This window comes from Syngnathus scovelli, chromosome 17, assembly GCF_024217435.2.
Source record: "Syngnathus scovelli strain Florida chromosome 17, RoL_Ssco_1.2, whole genome shotgun sequence".
Lineage (NCBI taxonomy): Eukaryota > Metazoa > Chordata > Actinopteri > Syngnathiformes > Syngnathidae > Syngnathus > Syngnathus scovelli.
This window is the reverse complement of record NC_090863.1, coordinates 6,693,584-6,710,164: the sequence shown is the minus strand read 5'-3', so window position 1 is coordinate 6,710,164 and position 16,581 is coordinate 6,693,584. Positions and strand designations below refer to the sequence as shown.

General features: G+C 49.6%; 1 protein-coding gene across 1 annotated transcript; it reads left to right on the top strand.

The window, feature by feature from the left end:
- The first annotated feature begins 202 nt into the window (after window positions 1-202).
- Window positions 203-16,330, top strand: LOC125984625 (neuropilin-1a). Its single transcript, XM_049746662.2, has 18 exons — window positions 203-651; window positions 864-1,038; window positions 6,000-6,181; window positions 6,315-6,542; window positions 7,164-7,325; window positions 7,402-7,568; window positions 10,302-10,457; window positions 10,757-10,901; window positions 11,010-11,185; window positions 11,275-11,430; window positions 12,322-12,466; window positions 12,990-13,139; window positions 13,205-13,246; window positions 13,371-13,511; window positions 13,778-14,073; window positions 14,805-14,901; window positions 14,968-15,012; window positions 15,118-16,330. Exons 1-18 carry the CDS (start codon window positions 555-557, stop codon window positions 15,390-15,392), a joined length of 2,835 nt encoding a protein of 944 aa, XP_049602619.1. The 5' UTR covers window positions 203-554; the 3' UTR covers window positions 15,393-16,330.
- The last annotated feature ends 251 nt before the right edge of the window (window positions 16,331-16,581 follow it).

Sequence of the window (16,581 nt, the reverse complement as noted above, 5' to 3'; positions counted from 1 at the left end):
CCAAAAGGCGCAAAACGAGCAAACCGGAGGAAAATTGTAAAACAGCGTGCATGGCGCGAAACGGTTTTCTCGCTGCTGCTCAATTGCACGTAACTGGAGTTCTTCGGTGGCCGCCTCGCAGCTGGAATTGTGGGAGTGGAAATTCCACTGTTTACCCCCGACATCGGCGCCGTGACGGATGGGGAGGGGGCGGAGAAAAAGCTCCGGACTGAAGAGGCAAGCGATCGAGCGGGCGATGCTGGTTGTCTCGGCGCGCTATCGAGAGGGTCGTTTCTTCCCGCTCCACCGCTCCGGGTTTCATACGCTCACTTCTGGAGGAGGTCGCCCCTGTGACTGAGGCTCCTTTCCGGGTGGCAGCCTGCGCACCTGCCGCTTGGACCTAACAGGATTCCTCGTTTACATTATTTTTTCTCTCTCCCCCATTTGGAATATTCACCTCCCCGGACCTGTCAAGTTGAAGATGGACCTCTTACTTTGAGATTGTTTTTGTATCATTATTCTTACTTTGTGGACGGCAAGTGGCGAGGATTTTGGGGAGGAATTTCTGAGTCGGCATGTTGCAGCGGAGCAGCGGGGCGCGCGTCGGAGCGATTTGGGTCCTCCGTCTCCTGCTCACGCAGGTCGACCTGGCGGCTGCGCTCACCCTGGCTGGTGCGTTCCCAGCGGGTTCCAGTCAGTGCGTGTCACCGCGGCACACGTGTCCTAGAGTTCTGTTGGAAATTGCCACTTGAAACACGTTCAAGTGGCGGAGCGACGACGCGCCCCGTCGGTTCTCTCAGCCAGGGGCTGTTGCATGTTGTACATGTTGCATGATTCATGTAACACGTCAAATAGTGACATTTACTGTGACATTTCCCCCCCAGGCAAGTGCGGCGGAGCCATCGACATCCACTACCCGGACTACCTGACCTCCCCGGGCTACCCTGGCGCCTACCCGCCCTCGCAGCAGTGCGCCTGGGTGATCACAGCACCCGAGCAAGGCCAGAAGATTCTCATCAACTTCAACCCGCATTTCGACCTGGAGGACCGAGACTGCAAGTAAGAAAGACAGACGCACTCGCACACAAATCGGTACTGCGGGTCACTCTGCCACCCGTTGGTCACTGGGCCTCACTGCAGCTGTCACAAGGAGGTGCAGGTTGGGGGGCTGGGGGGAGTGCACACCCGCAGAAGGTTCCGCGGCTTCTGTGCTTCCCGCTTGATAACGGTGGACGACGATCTCTTTGTTCGGCTATTTGGTGCAGCTTTAGGAGAGCATTTCCCTTCAAAGTGAAAAATGACCCTTTTAGGAGATGATCATGCTCCCTTTTTATAGATGTGCCTTGTACTGCATCACACTGAGAGCTGTTTGTGGAATTGTGACCGCTTTCGCTACGTATGTGTGTGTATGAAACTGGTAAGCCTTCACAAAGCAGAAGCTTTTTTTTTTTTTTTTTCAAAAAGGTTGGGGACTCATGATCTCAAGTGACTTTAGTCTTTATGACTTAGAAACACCTGAGTTCGTCTGATTCCCTTAAGGTGCTCCTGTTTTTGTTAGCAGGAGAAATCGAATGGACTCAGCAGTTGACTCTTGTGTGAGGAACATTAACATCCATTAAGGATGGAAATCAAAGCAGTCTGATTCATCACATTGTAGGTGTTATGGCATAGTTGCAACGTTGCCCAGGAACGCACTCACACACACAAAAAAAAACACACACGCACACAAAAAGACTCCATTATTACAAAATATGGGGAGCGGGAAAAAAAACAACAAATAAGTACAAAGGGTCTACAGCGCTAATGCTTATGAGTCCCGTGGGTCTGCAACACGATCCGATTGTAGTGGAGGGGAGGCCATCTGTGCGGCTGTGATTTACTCACCAGGCATTTATGGAGCCTTTCAAGAAGACAGAGGAGGCGCCGTCAAAAAACAAGAGCCCGTCTTTATGTACACGCGCACACACACGCACGTTCACACTCCATAAAGAAGGATTCTTGGTTTTGATGTCGGCTTCTCTGTGTGTATGTGTGTGTGTGTGGGGTCAATGGGAAGACACACAGGGGAGCGGGCCAAGGTATGTTTGCAGGATGTATTGAGATAGCAGAAAGGAAAATGTGAAGAAAAATATTGGGAAGATGAACAAACTAAAGAAAATATGGAGTAGTGTTAGGACAACAAATATGTGCAAAAGTATCGGGACATCTACGGGGAAGTGAAAAAGTGAAGGAAATGTGAGCAATGTCGTGTGGTTTCGAGGGGGGGGGGTCCTTTGCAATGACATGGTTTTGTGCTTGTGTTGGACGCTGAAGGCCACATGAAGCTTAAAGCTCTCTGCCATTGTTTCAGGGAGTGGGTCAAGTGTTCCGAATGTGTTGTGTGGTAGGAGGGGGGGGGGGGGGGGGGGGTTCGATTATGTCGAGTTTTTATAGCTTCATCTCGTCTGATGGTGCCTTCAGGGATCGTCACAATTTTCCTTGCGCATCAACTGAGTGATTGTTGTCAATGTCGTTAAATGTTTCATGTTTCTAGCCATCCAGCTTTATATCCACATTTAGTGGCTGCTAATTGTATCTCTTTTCCATTTTAATCGCTCGATCTGTTCTGATGTTGCCTTCAGGGACACTTTGAAATGACATTTTTCCTCGCACAACAACTGTGTGATTGTTCCAAAGGGCATTAAATGTTTAAAATTCACATCCAGCTCTCTTGATATCCATCTGAATTCAAATAGCAACTAAGATAGCATTGCCTTCAGGGACCGTCTGGAAATCGTAATTTTTCCCTCACCATACAAGTAGTTGCTTCAAATGTCCTGAAATGTTGAGTTCAATTGTCTGTCCTGGTTTGGCATTGCCTTCAGGATCAATTTGTAAATCAAAGCTCCCGTGTTTATCTATAAATGTCTTTTGCGACCTTTTGGCCTTCCGGATGCGGTCGACACCTTTGACTTAGCAATAAATAAAAAAGCAAAAGGCAAAATTGAAAAATGGGTTTGTTCCAGTGACTCCCTTCTCATTCGCTCCACGTTAAAAAGTGAACAGACGGCGGCGGTAACACTTTGGTGTCATCGCACGTCTGAAATAGCGCCGCTGCCGCCAAAGTGGCCGAGTGGCAGGAAAAAAAGAAGCGCGGGCGCGCCTTGGGGAACATGCGTCGGTGGCGGGATAATTCAGGCCGTCTTTTTTCCCATAGTTGGCTGAGCCACCCGACTGAGGGAGGCGGATCGACGATGCACAGATTCGGTCGTAGCGACTCACCACAAGTGTCAATTAGCCACGGTAACCTCGCCCTCCTTCGCGGCTATTTTTGCTCCTCTCATTTTTCACTTTCTCTTCCCTAAAGCGAACTTCCTTTTCCTCTTGCAGCAACATACAAGCTTCAAAATTGACAAATGTCAAAAAAAAAACACTTACCCTTAAAGGCAAGTTATGGGGAGCAATCTTTTGAATGCGCCGCCATCGGGCTGGCTTAAGTGAAACATGTTGGATGTAATTTGCTTACATCATAAATTCATAAACCAAAATTCATTCTAAAGTCAGCATCCTATTTTTGTCTTGTGAGTCGCGCTCTCCTCTAAATCATGATGGCATTGTTGGTACTGCTCTGGCAGTAGATGCGCTCTAGTCACAAGACTCTTCCTCTCTTTTTGGGGAATCAAGAGCATAACTCTTGGCTTCTCCTAAACGAGCATGACCGAGAGGAAGAATCTAAAACGGTGCTCAACGAAGGGCAGGCACGGACAATCAGCTTTTGTTTTTGCTTGGTGTCCAGGGCGAGCTCCCTCCCTCCCTCCCTCCAGTCGGAAGACGCACGTGCACTTGCGATGCACACGTCGGCACATTCCTTCCGATTGTCCGTCAAAGAAATACATCTTTAAAACGTGTCATTGGAATAATTACATAACTCACAAAATATACAGAAGGAGGCTTTGAAATTGTGAAATTGTTTGTTTGTTTTCTCTTCGGGGGGCATCCAGCAGACACCCCTGCTGGATGCCCCCCGAAGAGAAAATTTGGATTCACGTCAGTCTACGTGTGTTGTGCAACCATTTGTATTGAAATAGCTGTTGTCATCCGGCCTGTGGCTAAAGGGATGTTTTTTCGAAAGTTCAGCTTCTCTTTGTTTTGTTTACTTCCACCGGGAATTAGATTTTGAGCTTCAATTTCTCACTTTCCACCAAAATGAAACACATTGAGTTCACTGGCGCCGTCTCTCAATTCGCTTGCAAACCAAAATGAAAAAACTCGCTGTAGGCCTGCGTGGATTCAGAGCAGTACGATTTGCTTGCCTGGGTGAGGTTAGCAGGCTAATTCATGTCACATGTTGTGTGTCTTCGGGGGGGGGGGGGGCGTGGGGGGATTGGATAGAGGTGGTCCAGGCTTGTCACCGTGAAGTGGGAGTGATACACTGTTTATTGCTTTGCCCTCCAGCCCATGACAGAGTGTTACTCCACAATGAGCATTTTTCCTCGCAAAATGTGCGAACACACACACACACACACACACACATTGCACTTCTCGACTTTCCTTCGTGTAAAGTCACCACATTGGATTGGAATGTGATGACAAATTATTAGTCTGATGGACCTTTTTTTTTTTAAACTGCAAGTCCAGAACATGAATGACCAAGACCAGTGACATTTCTGATGAAAGAATAGTGCTCTTAATTGGAAAGGCTGGACCGATCGGAGCACTTGCGATTCTTACCAGTTCCCTCTCGAGGCTGGTGTCGGCCTTGTCCGGTTACGTTTGCTGGTGCCTTGCATGGTAGCGCTGGCCTCAATGAGAACAAATTCTTGGTCTTCCTCCTTTTCCTCCTCCTCTGCTCCCATTTTGATTTCCCAGCAGGCTTCATGTGCAAGGCTGTGGAGAATGAAGGACGCTTGGCACAATTTATCTTGCAGGGGGAGTGGGGAGGATCTATCTTTGGGGGCACACTGGAAGCCAGATAGTTTGTGTCACCATTATTGATTGTCTGTGCATAATTGGGTTGTTCCCTCCTTGTCAGATTCTTAAACGTTGGGCATTTTTGGACCGGAGTTGTCTGAGTGCGCCTTCCCTCTATGGCTGTGTCACTGAGTAGGGTGGGGAGGGGGGGCGGTCGTATGTGTGCTTGATAGAGCGTGCAAATGAGGTGGATTTTTTTTCAGTGATCACGGGGGAGGTGAGAAATGGAAGAAAGATGGACGTGTGTGCGTGTGTGTGTGTGTGTGTGTGTGTGTGCGTGCGCGTGTGTGTGTGTGTGTGTGTGCGTGTGTGCGTGTGTGTGTGAGTGTGATGCCAGGTGGCAATGGAGTGCACGCAAATGCACGAGCACACTCGCCACCTGCATCGTCTCAGCAAGTCTTGGATGGACAATGATACACACAAGCCATGACGATATTGTGTGTGTTTGTGTGTGTGTGTGTGTGTAAAATCAGAGTGAATGGTCGCTCATCGTAAATGGCGTGATCATATCGTAACACATTATCGTTGGAGCAAAGTGTGTCACTTTGGAAGTGTCAGCGCATTTGCGATTGTAATAAATCGTACGAAAACGTGGATGAGTGCCTTCCAGATGTGCGCCTGCTGACAAGTATACACGCAGCGTCCGTCTTAAAGGTCTGATCTGTCATTTCCTCGCCGGCTCGGCACGTCTGCTCGCTAATCCGCGACCCCCCCCCCCCCCCCCCCCCCCCTCTGTCGTCTCATTGGGTCGGCCATTGTTTCCCGTGGCCTCGAGGCTGTCATATGACTTCCTTGCCCCGTTCCCCTCACCAACCAAGCAGCCGTCCGCGTGCCTTCCCTTACTGTCATCGATAACTTCAAGAAAGACACTTACTGTCTTCTTGGTGAATGTAGGGCATCATAAGACGGCAAAGTTTGCCCACAGCTCCAAGCAGCTCTCAAAAGATGTTTCTTTTGCTTTTAGAATGGCATGAGCGACTGCCACCACTTGTTTGTTGTGTTGAATTGATCCATCGATCACCTCACATTACCTTGTGTAATTGAAAACCTCCATCATGTCACCGCTGCAGGTACGACTACGTGGAGGTGTACAACGGCGACGATGAGCTGGCGCCCATGTTGGGCAAGTTCTGCGGCAAGATCGCACCCTCGCCCATCATCTCCAGCGGCAACCAGCTCCTCATCAAGTTTGTCTCAGATTACGAGACGCACGGCGCCGGGTTCTCCGTACGCTACGAGGTCTTCAAGACGGGTGAGTGAGTTGCATGAGTGGCCCTTGGGGGTTCACAACATTAGCCCAGGGTCAAGCACACGTTGATGCCTCACTCCTCCCCCCCGCCCCCCCACTCCCTCCCCAACATAACATTCCTTGCTGTCGCCACCAGGTCAGGAATGTTCCAGGAACTTCACGGCTCCCACAGGGGTCATCAGGACACCGGGCTACCCCGACAACTACCCCAACAACCTGGAGTGCACCTTTATGATCTTCGCCCCCAAGATGTCCGAGATCTTGGTGGAGTTCGACAGCTTCGACATGGAGCCCGACACCACGCCACCACCGGGGGCGCTGTGCCGCTACGACTGGCTGGAGATCTGGGACGGATACCCAGCAGGTCACCATCTTTTTCTGATCAACGTCACGCTCGTATTATTGAAAATGTGTAATTAAGATGAATACACACCATCGCCTAATAGAGAAATAAAATTGCGGTGTGTGTAAAAATGTAGTTAGATAGAGATGCCTCGTTCTTTTTTACGCTAAGGACGAAACAAAAGAAAAATCAACGCCTCTCTTAAAAACATGCCGATTCTTTCCCTTCAGGGGAACAATTCGATATCAAGTAATCCAAAGCAAATTAGCACATGGTGTCTTTTATCTATGGTGGCTAATTGTTAGATCAGCAACACCACGCGGGCTGACGGCGTTGACGCCACGCTCGGATAAAACTGTCATAATTCCAAGCGTAATCCGTAACAGATTGCGAACGGCCTCGCTCGCATCTGGCAGCGACGACGACGTTAATCCTGGCAGATTAGCCAAACCGCCAGTGTGACAATGTGAAAGGGACGCCGCCAGCTGGCATGCAAATCTTGCTAATGATATCACGGCTCCAAATTGTTTTTTTTTTTATTTCTCAAATCATAAATGATGTATTTTTATTTTTATTTTTTAAAGGTAAGCATGAAAAATGCTGAGCTAATCTGGATGAGTGTAAAATGAACTTTTTCTTCAGTGGGTCCTCACATCGGGCGATACTGTGGCCAGACATCACCGGGCCGCGTCATCTCCTACACGGGCATCCTGTCCATGACCATCACCACCGACACGGCCATCACCAAGGAAGGCTTCTCCGCTAACTACACCATCCGAGACGCCGGACTCCCCGCGCAGCAAGGTCAGCTCCCTTTCGGGGACCGTCGCAAGCCCGCCTCAAAGGTCAACTAAGGTCGGACGCCGTGTGCTCACATCAGGCTTCATGTGCCTGGAGCCTCTGGGCATGGAGTCGCGCGAAATTTCGCCGGAACAGATCAGCGCCTCGTCGAAGTACAACAGCAACTGGTCGCCGGAACGTTCTCGCCTCAACTACGGCGAGAACGGATGGACGCCGTCCGAAGACAACGTACGCGAGTGGATTCAGGTCGGTGACTCCGCCGTCTGACAAATGAGGGTTGTCCGCGAGGCTGTCGAGTTTTACGGTTTTGAAGAAGGCTCAGACTAAGGTTTCAAAGCAGGCTTAGTGGTTTCATATTTCGAGTGAGTTTTCTAAGGCAAGATGAAGATTTGGAGCGACTTTCAAAGATTTTGGTCATGATGTCATCTTCGGGCCGGCCCTCAGCTTGAACCCAAAGGGACTTTTGTTTATGTGAAACGTGAACATCATTTGCGGCATTTCCCTCGCACGCTCAAGCGGAAAATCAGCATGAAATTTTCATGGCGAAGCCGCCCGCCGCCGTTTCCGCATCGTGTGCGCTCATCACGTCGGCGTGTTTGTCTTTCGCTCTCATTCAAAACAGTCACTCGCTTTTGCCATGTTTGTTTTATGTCGATCGTAACATTTGCCAACGTTTAACGCAAAAAAATGGTGGCAGGTCCAAAGGGTGCACCAAATGAAAAAGCCACCTTGCTACTGCAACAATGGTTCCAAGCCAGCCCAGCCCCTGAGACGGCTTGGAACTGGGGGCCCGCTCCCATTGTGCAGGACAGGAACTCATCGAGGAAGCCGCACAATGGCGGCGGAAACGGGAAGTGGACAGGAAGCGGATTAGCGCCGCCGATGCTCTATTGTCTGTCTGGGGACTTCTCACGGGCTACCGAACCGAGCGGCCCCGACGGGACTCAAGCGCACGAGCGGCTGACTCGATCGCTGCTTGAACTTTGCCATCGTCAGCGTGAAGTCACAGCAAGCTTGTGACTGTGACGCTCCAAGTAGTTTCCATCAAACATGAACGGCGCCACATGAATTATTGACGCCTTTGCATGTGAGTGGGATGCTGTTGCCGTGACCTTCGCCCTTCAAGGAAGATGAAAGAAGAGCGTTGGGCGACCCAACAGCGTGGCTCCGACCCGCTCGGGAGACTCGCTTCCTTCCGAGCTCTAATGAACCCGCTTTTGGGTTCTGAGCCACCGGTGGAGAACTGCTGTTTGGAGGAACCTTCAAGCCAAAGCTTCTTCTCTCGCTATGACCCAAGAGGCAGCATCCTGTTTTGGCAGGAAGAAGCATTGTTTTGTTTTTTTCAGCCAGCCAGCCGGCCGGCCCTTTCCTGCGCTTCTTCAAAGTGCGTACGTGAGCTGCCACGTTGCCAAGTCTTTCAAAGATGGAAGATCAATTAGCCTCGTTTGCCCGATGGGCGCGGGAACGGGCCGGAATGAAGCTCCGACCTTCCACTGCGCTCAAATGCTAACGAGCGCAGCGGCTGGCGGCCAGCGGAAGATGTTCTTATCCTCTCCGTGGAAGGAAGCTACTTTGGCATGCCACTTAGGATCGACTTCAAGACCTCTCACTCAGCAGATTTCAGAGCATTTTTAAAAAATCCGGAGTAATGTGACATTTAGTGGGCACATCTTTCCCGAGTCAAACCACAGACAAAAGTTGGACGAAGCCACACCGGAAAACACAGCAAGGATGTCATTTTCATTTTGAGAGGAATTTTGGATCAATCTTTGTGTCTGGGGAAGAATGTTGGAATGACGAGAGGCCACGGCCCATTTTTCAAAGCGCTGGCTGGAAAACTTGAAGTTCACGTGCTCGACAGATGAGCAACGCCACTTTTGGCAAAACGTTCCGTAGCGTCAAACAGCTTGCATCCAGAACACGACGTCTCGAAGATGGAATGGTGACAAAATAGATATTGGAGACTCGTGTCAAGTCCTCAATGGATTGGCTTCAGCTCAAGCGTGAACATCATCTGAGCGATAAGAAGGCCACGTTAGCCGCCGCGTGAAAAGTTCCTCGCTGCAGATCAGCTCCAGCGCCCGCCCGCTGGTGCCGAATGTTCCATGCCTTGTCTTTGATGATAAACATCACTCTCTCTTCATATTTCACCAGATAAAACATCTCCAGCATATCTGGCAACCTTCTAACGTCACATTTTCCTTACATGTGCAAGAAAAATGGAGCCTGGAGTGACTCTTGTGTCATTTCCCTCTTCTTTGAACGGGAAATACTCGCTTTTATGTCTTACACGCAATTGCGAGCACTGTCTGAGAGCTGCCCTTATCAAATAAATGTTTTTATTTTGCTCACTGCCAAGTAAAGTTGATGCAACACACACACACACAAACACACACACAACACTGAGGCATACAAATGCATAGAAAACAACAACACATGGTCGAGGTCAGCCACTCGTCATTAGTGATGCGTGCAGACAGCCGTATAATTGCGGTAGAGTCGGTTCCCACACATGCCGGGAACGTCGTACAGCAAGCGGCGACACACACACATTCCTCATGTGCGATACACAAACACACACACACGCTGCATCACAAGTTGGCATTTACGTTTATGCCAATGGGGGAGTTCCTCCGGGTCGGCGTTGTCTTAATAGATTTTCATGTTTTGCGGCGAGTTGTCAAACTTGGCTGCCATGTCGGGCCCGCTTGCAATGACCAAAAGGCAAACGTTTGGCACTTGAGCGCCGGCCATCTGTCTCGTTCGTATATCGGAACCGGTCTCATGAACATAGCTTTGAAGAACTGTCTAGCCAGAAATGGCAAAACAAATGAAACCAAAATGGGCATTTTCCAGCAAGGGGTCATGAGACTTTTTTTTTAGGTCTCCTCGAGGTCTGCCAAATTTCACATCAAACTGGCAGAAGTTTCCATAGCTTTCTGTTGAATGAGCCTCATTGCCACCATTTGTTCTTCTTAGGTGGATTTGGGCTTCCTGAGGTTCATCACAGCCATCGGCACCCAAGGCGCCATCTCCAAGGAGACCAAGAAGCACTACTTTGTGCGCTCCTACAAGGTCGATCTAAGCTCCAACGGCGAGGACTGGGTGACGGTGAAGGACGGCTCCAAACAGAAGGTCAAGGGTCACTCGAGTGCGAGCTCCGTTTTCACGAGGAATCCCTTGTGACCAAAACCCGATTGTACCAAATCCAAAGTCAGCGTAAATCGAATTCATCCCTTCTAATACCTACAAAAATGCCTGTCGCTCATCAAATGGTATCAAGTTGGGACATTGTCAGTCCCGTCAAAAGTTAGACCTGTAAAAGAAAAGCGTGCCAGTGTAGTGATGGCTTCAGCACTCTTTCGGGGCTTTTTCCATGCCCCCCCAAAACTTGACTAGACTTTTGAACCACATTTCTTCCATCTGACCTTCAGATCTTCCAAGGGAACCACAACCCGACGGACGAGGTTCGCTCTTTCCTGCCCAAGCAGACTCTGGCCCGCTACGTTCGCATCAGGCCCATGTTGTGGGAGCAAGGCATCTGCATGCGCTTTGAGCTCTACGGCTGTCGAACCTCAGGTCCTCGCTCCGTTTGCCACTTGGCTTCTCTCGCACTCCATGTTGGATACCATTTCCACGCTCCAGACAGTCCACTGAAAGAGTGCCTCCATTTTGCTTTCCATGCAGACTACCCTTGTTCGGGAATGTTGGGCATGGTGTCCGGTCAGATCTCGGACGGACAGATCAGCGCCTCGTCGTACGCCAATCGAGGCTGGGTGGCCGAGAACGCCCGCTTGCTGACGGGTCGGTCGGGATGGACCGGCCAACAGACCAAGCAGCCTTTCAGAAATGAATGGCTCCAGGTACAAACGATGAGTTTTTTTAGGTTTTTTGGGTTAGGATTGATTTGCTTTGGAGTGATGATGTAAGACTTATGCTTCATGTTTGTCAGGTGGACCTGGGCCAGGACAAGATGGTGAGCGGCGTGGTGATTCAGGGCGGGAAACACTACGACAAGAATATTTTTGTGAAGAAGTTCAGGGTGGGACACAGTCTGGACGGAGACGTCTGGACCATGGTCAACGAGGAAAACACCACCAAGCCAAAGGTGGGTCCAAGAATGCTCCATGTGTCCCGTTAAGCTCTTTTCAGCCCACGGGTTAGAAACTATTTTTTTTTTGCACGATTTTTTGTTTGCTTCCCTGAGCTGTGCTCAGCTGTGCATGCTGAGCTAGCCCGTCTTTAGAATGTCATCAGTTTCATCTGCAGTTTGTCTGTCTCAGCTGATGCTAGCCTCCGTTAGCACGCCTGCGTTATTCTTAGCTGTCTTTCAGCACTTTTGCCTCATTTTAGTTTGTTTGATTTCATATTTTTAAACCGCGTGGCTTATCTGTGTTTTAGTCCCCGTTAGCCTTCTGCTTGTAGTCAAAACACGGATGTCCTTGCAACTGTACATTGTTGCGCTTTCTGTTGTAGAATGTGCGGACTGTGTGTATGTGTGTGTGTGTGTGTGTGTGTGTGTGTGTGTGTGTGTGTGTGCGCATAACTTGATTGACAGACGCTCTTAGTGTTTGGAATGTAGAATGAGTACGTTGGATTGAATGAGACTCCCCTGAAAAGGGCCCCCGGGGTCTCTGGAGCTGCCTTCCTTCTCACCCGGGAGAGGAAATTGAGATCATTGCTTTGCACCCCCCGCTTCCTCTCCTGGGCCCGCCCCTCTGGAAGCGCATCCTGCTCCATGCCTTCCAGATGGCGGCGCCGTGGGGGGGCGGTAGCGCTCAGGGGGTCTTAGGTGTTCCCGCTGCTTGACGGCCTACAATCTGGTAGATGGTCCTCACACGTAACGAGTTTATGAGCCTGGCCCGTAACGATACTTTTTAAGATTGACACTTCCCTCAGCATCCCCTTCAACATCCCGACAGAGATTGCGCATCCCCTCTTACCCGAAGGCTACATCAATGATTGCTTAATCTGTGGTGATCTCCCCTGCGTTTGTCAGATTTTCTCCGGCAATCAGAACCACGATACGCCCGAGCTGAGGTTGGTGGGTCCTTTGGCGACCCGTTTCATCCGGATCTACCCGGAGAGAGCCACTTTGGAAGGGGTGGGCCTCCGACTGGAACTACTCGGATGTGACCTGGACGGTGAGCAAACAAGAATCTCACGCTCTAAAAGCCTCTCTCGTGTCTTAGCCCACCTTAGCCTTTATTAGCTGTGTGTTAGCCATTTGCTAGCATCTCTACCAGAGCGTATCTACCAACTTCCTTTTCTTTTACCCTCTCTTGACGGTTTTAGCTTTTGACAATCTTGAGGTCGCCTTTTGTAGCTACGTTTTAATCTAAAAAATGATTTCTGTCTTTTGTGGATAGGCAATGCTTGACAAGACGCAGAAGCTCAGCACAACGCGGTCGTGCTACACTCGGCTAACTGCTAATGCCGCTCAACTGTGGCTTGAGGACGGAATGTGAAAATGACTTAGCCGGGCCTCTATTTCGGTTGATTTGCGTGTAATTACAGGAAGCGTGTTGGTGGTGGTGTTGCGGAGGATTAAAATAAAACATGCATGCCTTAAATTGAAATGTCGGCGTCATAACGGGGAAGCCCCAAGATTTTTTTTCTCTTTGAAGCACCGAAATGATGAATGAAGAGCTTTTTCCCCCTCCTCAGAAATCACGACCACAGCCTTGCCCACCACGCCGGTCTCTGCTACGCTTCCCTCCGCCACATTTGGAGGCACCACCTCGTGGCCTCAAACGGCGCCAGTCACCACGCCGTCCACCGACCCCTACTTTCCCCAAGACTACGACCTGGTGACAGGTAAGCGTTTTCACTGGAAAGTCATTTTATGTCCGCTAAGCTTTTTTGATGTGTTGCATGTGCAGGAAGCGTCACTCCCGCCGACCTCTCAGTGGACTTCATAACAGGTCAGCTTCACGCCGCCTCCATCATGATTTTTGGACTCAACTCTTGCATGTCAGTAAGAGCCAAAATGGCCAAAGTTTTGTGTTTTTAAGTGTAACCGGCGCTTGTTGTTCTTGTGGCTGGCAGACTACTTGTGGTTCGCCTGCAGCTTTGACTTTCTCTCCTACTGCGGTTGGACTGAGGAAGTCGGCTTGGGCGCCCAGTGGCTGATCCAGAGCGGTGCGGGATCTGCGACCGCACACAGAGCGCCGATGCTGGACCGCATGGGTAACACGTGCGCTCGGCATTGTCCTCCTTATTGCTTTTGGCTCTTTAGGCTAGAGCGGCTGCAAGCTTTGTGGGGAAAAAAAACTTTCCATGTCCCAAAACGTTGGTCTGGCAAATTCCTCAGTTGTTGTCTTGGTCGTGACTACATTTTTCTCATTCGGTGTCACTTTTTGTCCACTTTCTGTTCCTGCCTCTGCTTTGCCAAGATTTGAGTCCTCAATCTCTCGCTGCCTGCTGAGTGTGTTGTCCTATGCTGCCCCCTGCAGGCCACGCGGGTAACTTCATCCTGATGCATCTGACCACCTCACCGTTAAGAAAGGCTGAAGATGACGAAGAGGACACGGAGACGGAGAGGGTGGCCCGCCTCTACAGTCTGCCGGTAACGGCGCCTCACGTCGATCTGTGCATGTCCTTCTGGTACCACCTGCTGGGCCAGCAGCTCCGCATCAGACAGAAGCTGGAGGAAGGGAGGGAGAGCATCCTGTGGACAGTCAGCGGGCACCAGGGAGCACGATGGCGGGAAGGACGACTTTTACTTCCCAGATCCAGTCAACCTTATCAAGTGAGTCTCAAGATCGATTGATGAACTCTTGATGTGTCTGTTGGCCGTCTCGGCCCGGTGTCGCCTTCAGGGCCATGTTGTCTGAAATTGCCTCACACGGCGACAGTCAGTTTATTTTGCAACAGCTGCTAATTGCCGCCCTGTCTATTTGGACAGGCGCTGCCTTCATCCACAATCTAAAATGGTGGCTTTACTACCAAAAACAACTTCCCAGTGAATTGTTCAAACTCAGCCATTGCTTTCAGGGGCATTCTTGAAATAGTTGCTTTTCTCGCACAGCAACCAATCGTCCTTAAGCTTACGGTTGAATCATCTCTGTGACTTTCTCGTCTCGCTCTTCCCTTCAGGGACAGCTTTAAAAAAAAAAAAAAAAAAAAAAAATCACAGTGGGTGCTTGTTCCCAATGTCCCGAATTCAATTGCCTTCGGGCACCGTCTGTAGTCGTAGCTCTCCTCACATAGCCGCTCAAGACCCGAGCCATTCTCAGTGGCGGCCAACAATGAGCTTCTTTTCCTCACCGAACAACTGCAAGGTTGTCCTCAATGTTTTCCAGTCAAAGCTTTCCTCACTATCGCTAAACGTTTATCTATCGTCCACGAGCTTGCTTATTTCTCTAAAAGCTTAATGTCCCGTTCAACAATCTGTCTGCGTCGCCAAATCAGGTGTTGCCTTCAGGAACTGTCCGAAATCACACTTTTTTCTCATTTTGGGATAAAATTTTCCGTTTGCAGGTGGTGGTAGAGGGCGTGGCGGACAGACTGAACACAGGACACATCGCTGTGGACGACATCCGCATTTTAGACACACTCGACGCCGACCGCTGCAAAGGTTTGGACGGCGCACGGACGTACGATTGTTTTGTCTGCTTCCTAACCACCCATGTATCTTCTTTAGATCCAGACGTTCCTCCATCTCCGCCCACGCAGATCATCATCCTACGTACGTCTAATTACATATTTACACCAGTAGTGGTTACTGCATTTACTCAAGTGCAGACACAGAAGGCATCATTGTGATGCTGTCGCCGCCTCTCTTTTTTTGTAGCAATGGACTCGCTCCCAGAGGAGGCAGATGAAGTGGGCGCAGCGGACAACATGCTGAAGACACTGGATCCCATCCTCATCACCATCATTGCAATGTCAGCCCTGGGCGTGTTTGTGGGCGCCGTGTGCGGCGTGGTGCTGTACTGCGCCTGTTCGCACGCCACCATGGCCGACAGAAACCTGTCGGCCCTGGAGAACTACAACTTTGAGCTGGTGGACGGCGTCAAGCTGAAGAAGGAGAAGATCAACGCGCACGCTAACTACTCGGAGGCGTGAGAGGCGGGACGGGGACCGGCAGCGAGGGAGGGGCTGCCGTTGGACTTCAGGGTGGGCTTTTCTTTCTCAGGAGCGGCAGCGCAACAGACTGACCTGCAGGGGGCACTGTGTACAAACGAACTGTACAGCAAAAAGAAGATCTATTTGTTTTGGGGAAGTTTTGGTGTGGATTTTTCTCACGCTGGTGATGAGACCAAGTCACAAGTAAGTGTGTGTGTGTGCGTGAGTGTGTGTGTGTGTTCTAACAGTGCCTTTTTTCACCCCACGTTTGGAAACATTTTGTTTTAAAGTCTTTGTAAGTTGAAACAAAAACAGAACATTTCAGCATTTGGTCGAAGCCAAAGAAAACGTCTCGGCGGTTGGCCAAAACGTGAAGACGGCGTCTTAGCTTTGAGGCAAGAGGTGAGCCAGACATTTCGGCATCATCTCTCGAATCGCCAAGACAAAAAAGGCACATTTGGCAAAGCCTGGCAAAGAATGTCAATATCTTCTGGCTCGTCATGTTACCGGTGAAATTCCCATTTGTGTAGTTGTTGGTGGTGGTGAGTGCGTGTGAGTGTGAATGTGTGCATTTGTGCGCGTCTGAGCCTTTGTGAGCACACACACGCGCGTGCATGCGCTGTTCTATCACATTGTACATAGTTTAATATATTTCTATGAAAATTGTTTTTCTACACGGAACAGTGCAGCAGTATCCTTTCTTGATCTCATCTGTCCGTTCTCGAGACGCCGTCCTGCACAACACGCACACATTGCGTTTGTGTGTCTTTTAATGTGATATGTGTGTGCGTGCGTGCGCGTGAATGTTTGCGTGTTTGTCACTGGCTTTTGTACAGGGTAACACTGGACCCCCGACATGGAGGACCCAAGACCTCAAGCGTTTCCTTCCTATCTTTAAAAGGAGGCCTGTTGCCATGACAACCATTTCTCTCAATCTCTCAAAACAATTTCTTCGCAATAGTTTTGTGTATTTTATCCCTTTTTTTTTCATGAGTAAACATAAGTGATCTGGTGAATAAGAAAGGGTGCTGCAGCACTGGATAAGATTAAATAAAAACATCCTGCACTGAAATGTAGAATTTGAAAAAGGTTATGATTTTATGATGTATAAAAACAAAATGATGTTATATGTTGTTGTTTTTTAATTGAAAAAGAGAAAAAAAACTATCACATGAAGATGTAAAATTTT

Coding starts and splice junctions, on each gene's coding strand:
- LOC125984625 (XM_049746662.2), top strand. CDS start 555: ATGTTGCAGCGGAGCAGCGGGGCGCGCGTCGGAGCGATTTGGGTCCTC. Junction 6,182..6,314: donor CTACGAGGTCTTCAAGACGG/GTGAGTGAGTTG, acceptor TGTCGCCACCAG/GTCAGGAATGTTCCAGGAAC. Junction 15,013..15,117: donor CACGCAGATCATCATCCTAC/GTACGTCTAATT, acceptor CTTTTTTTGTAG/CAATGGACTCGCTCCCAGAG.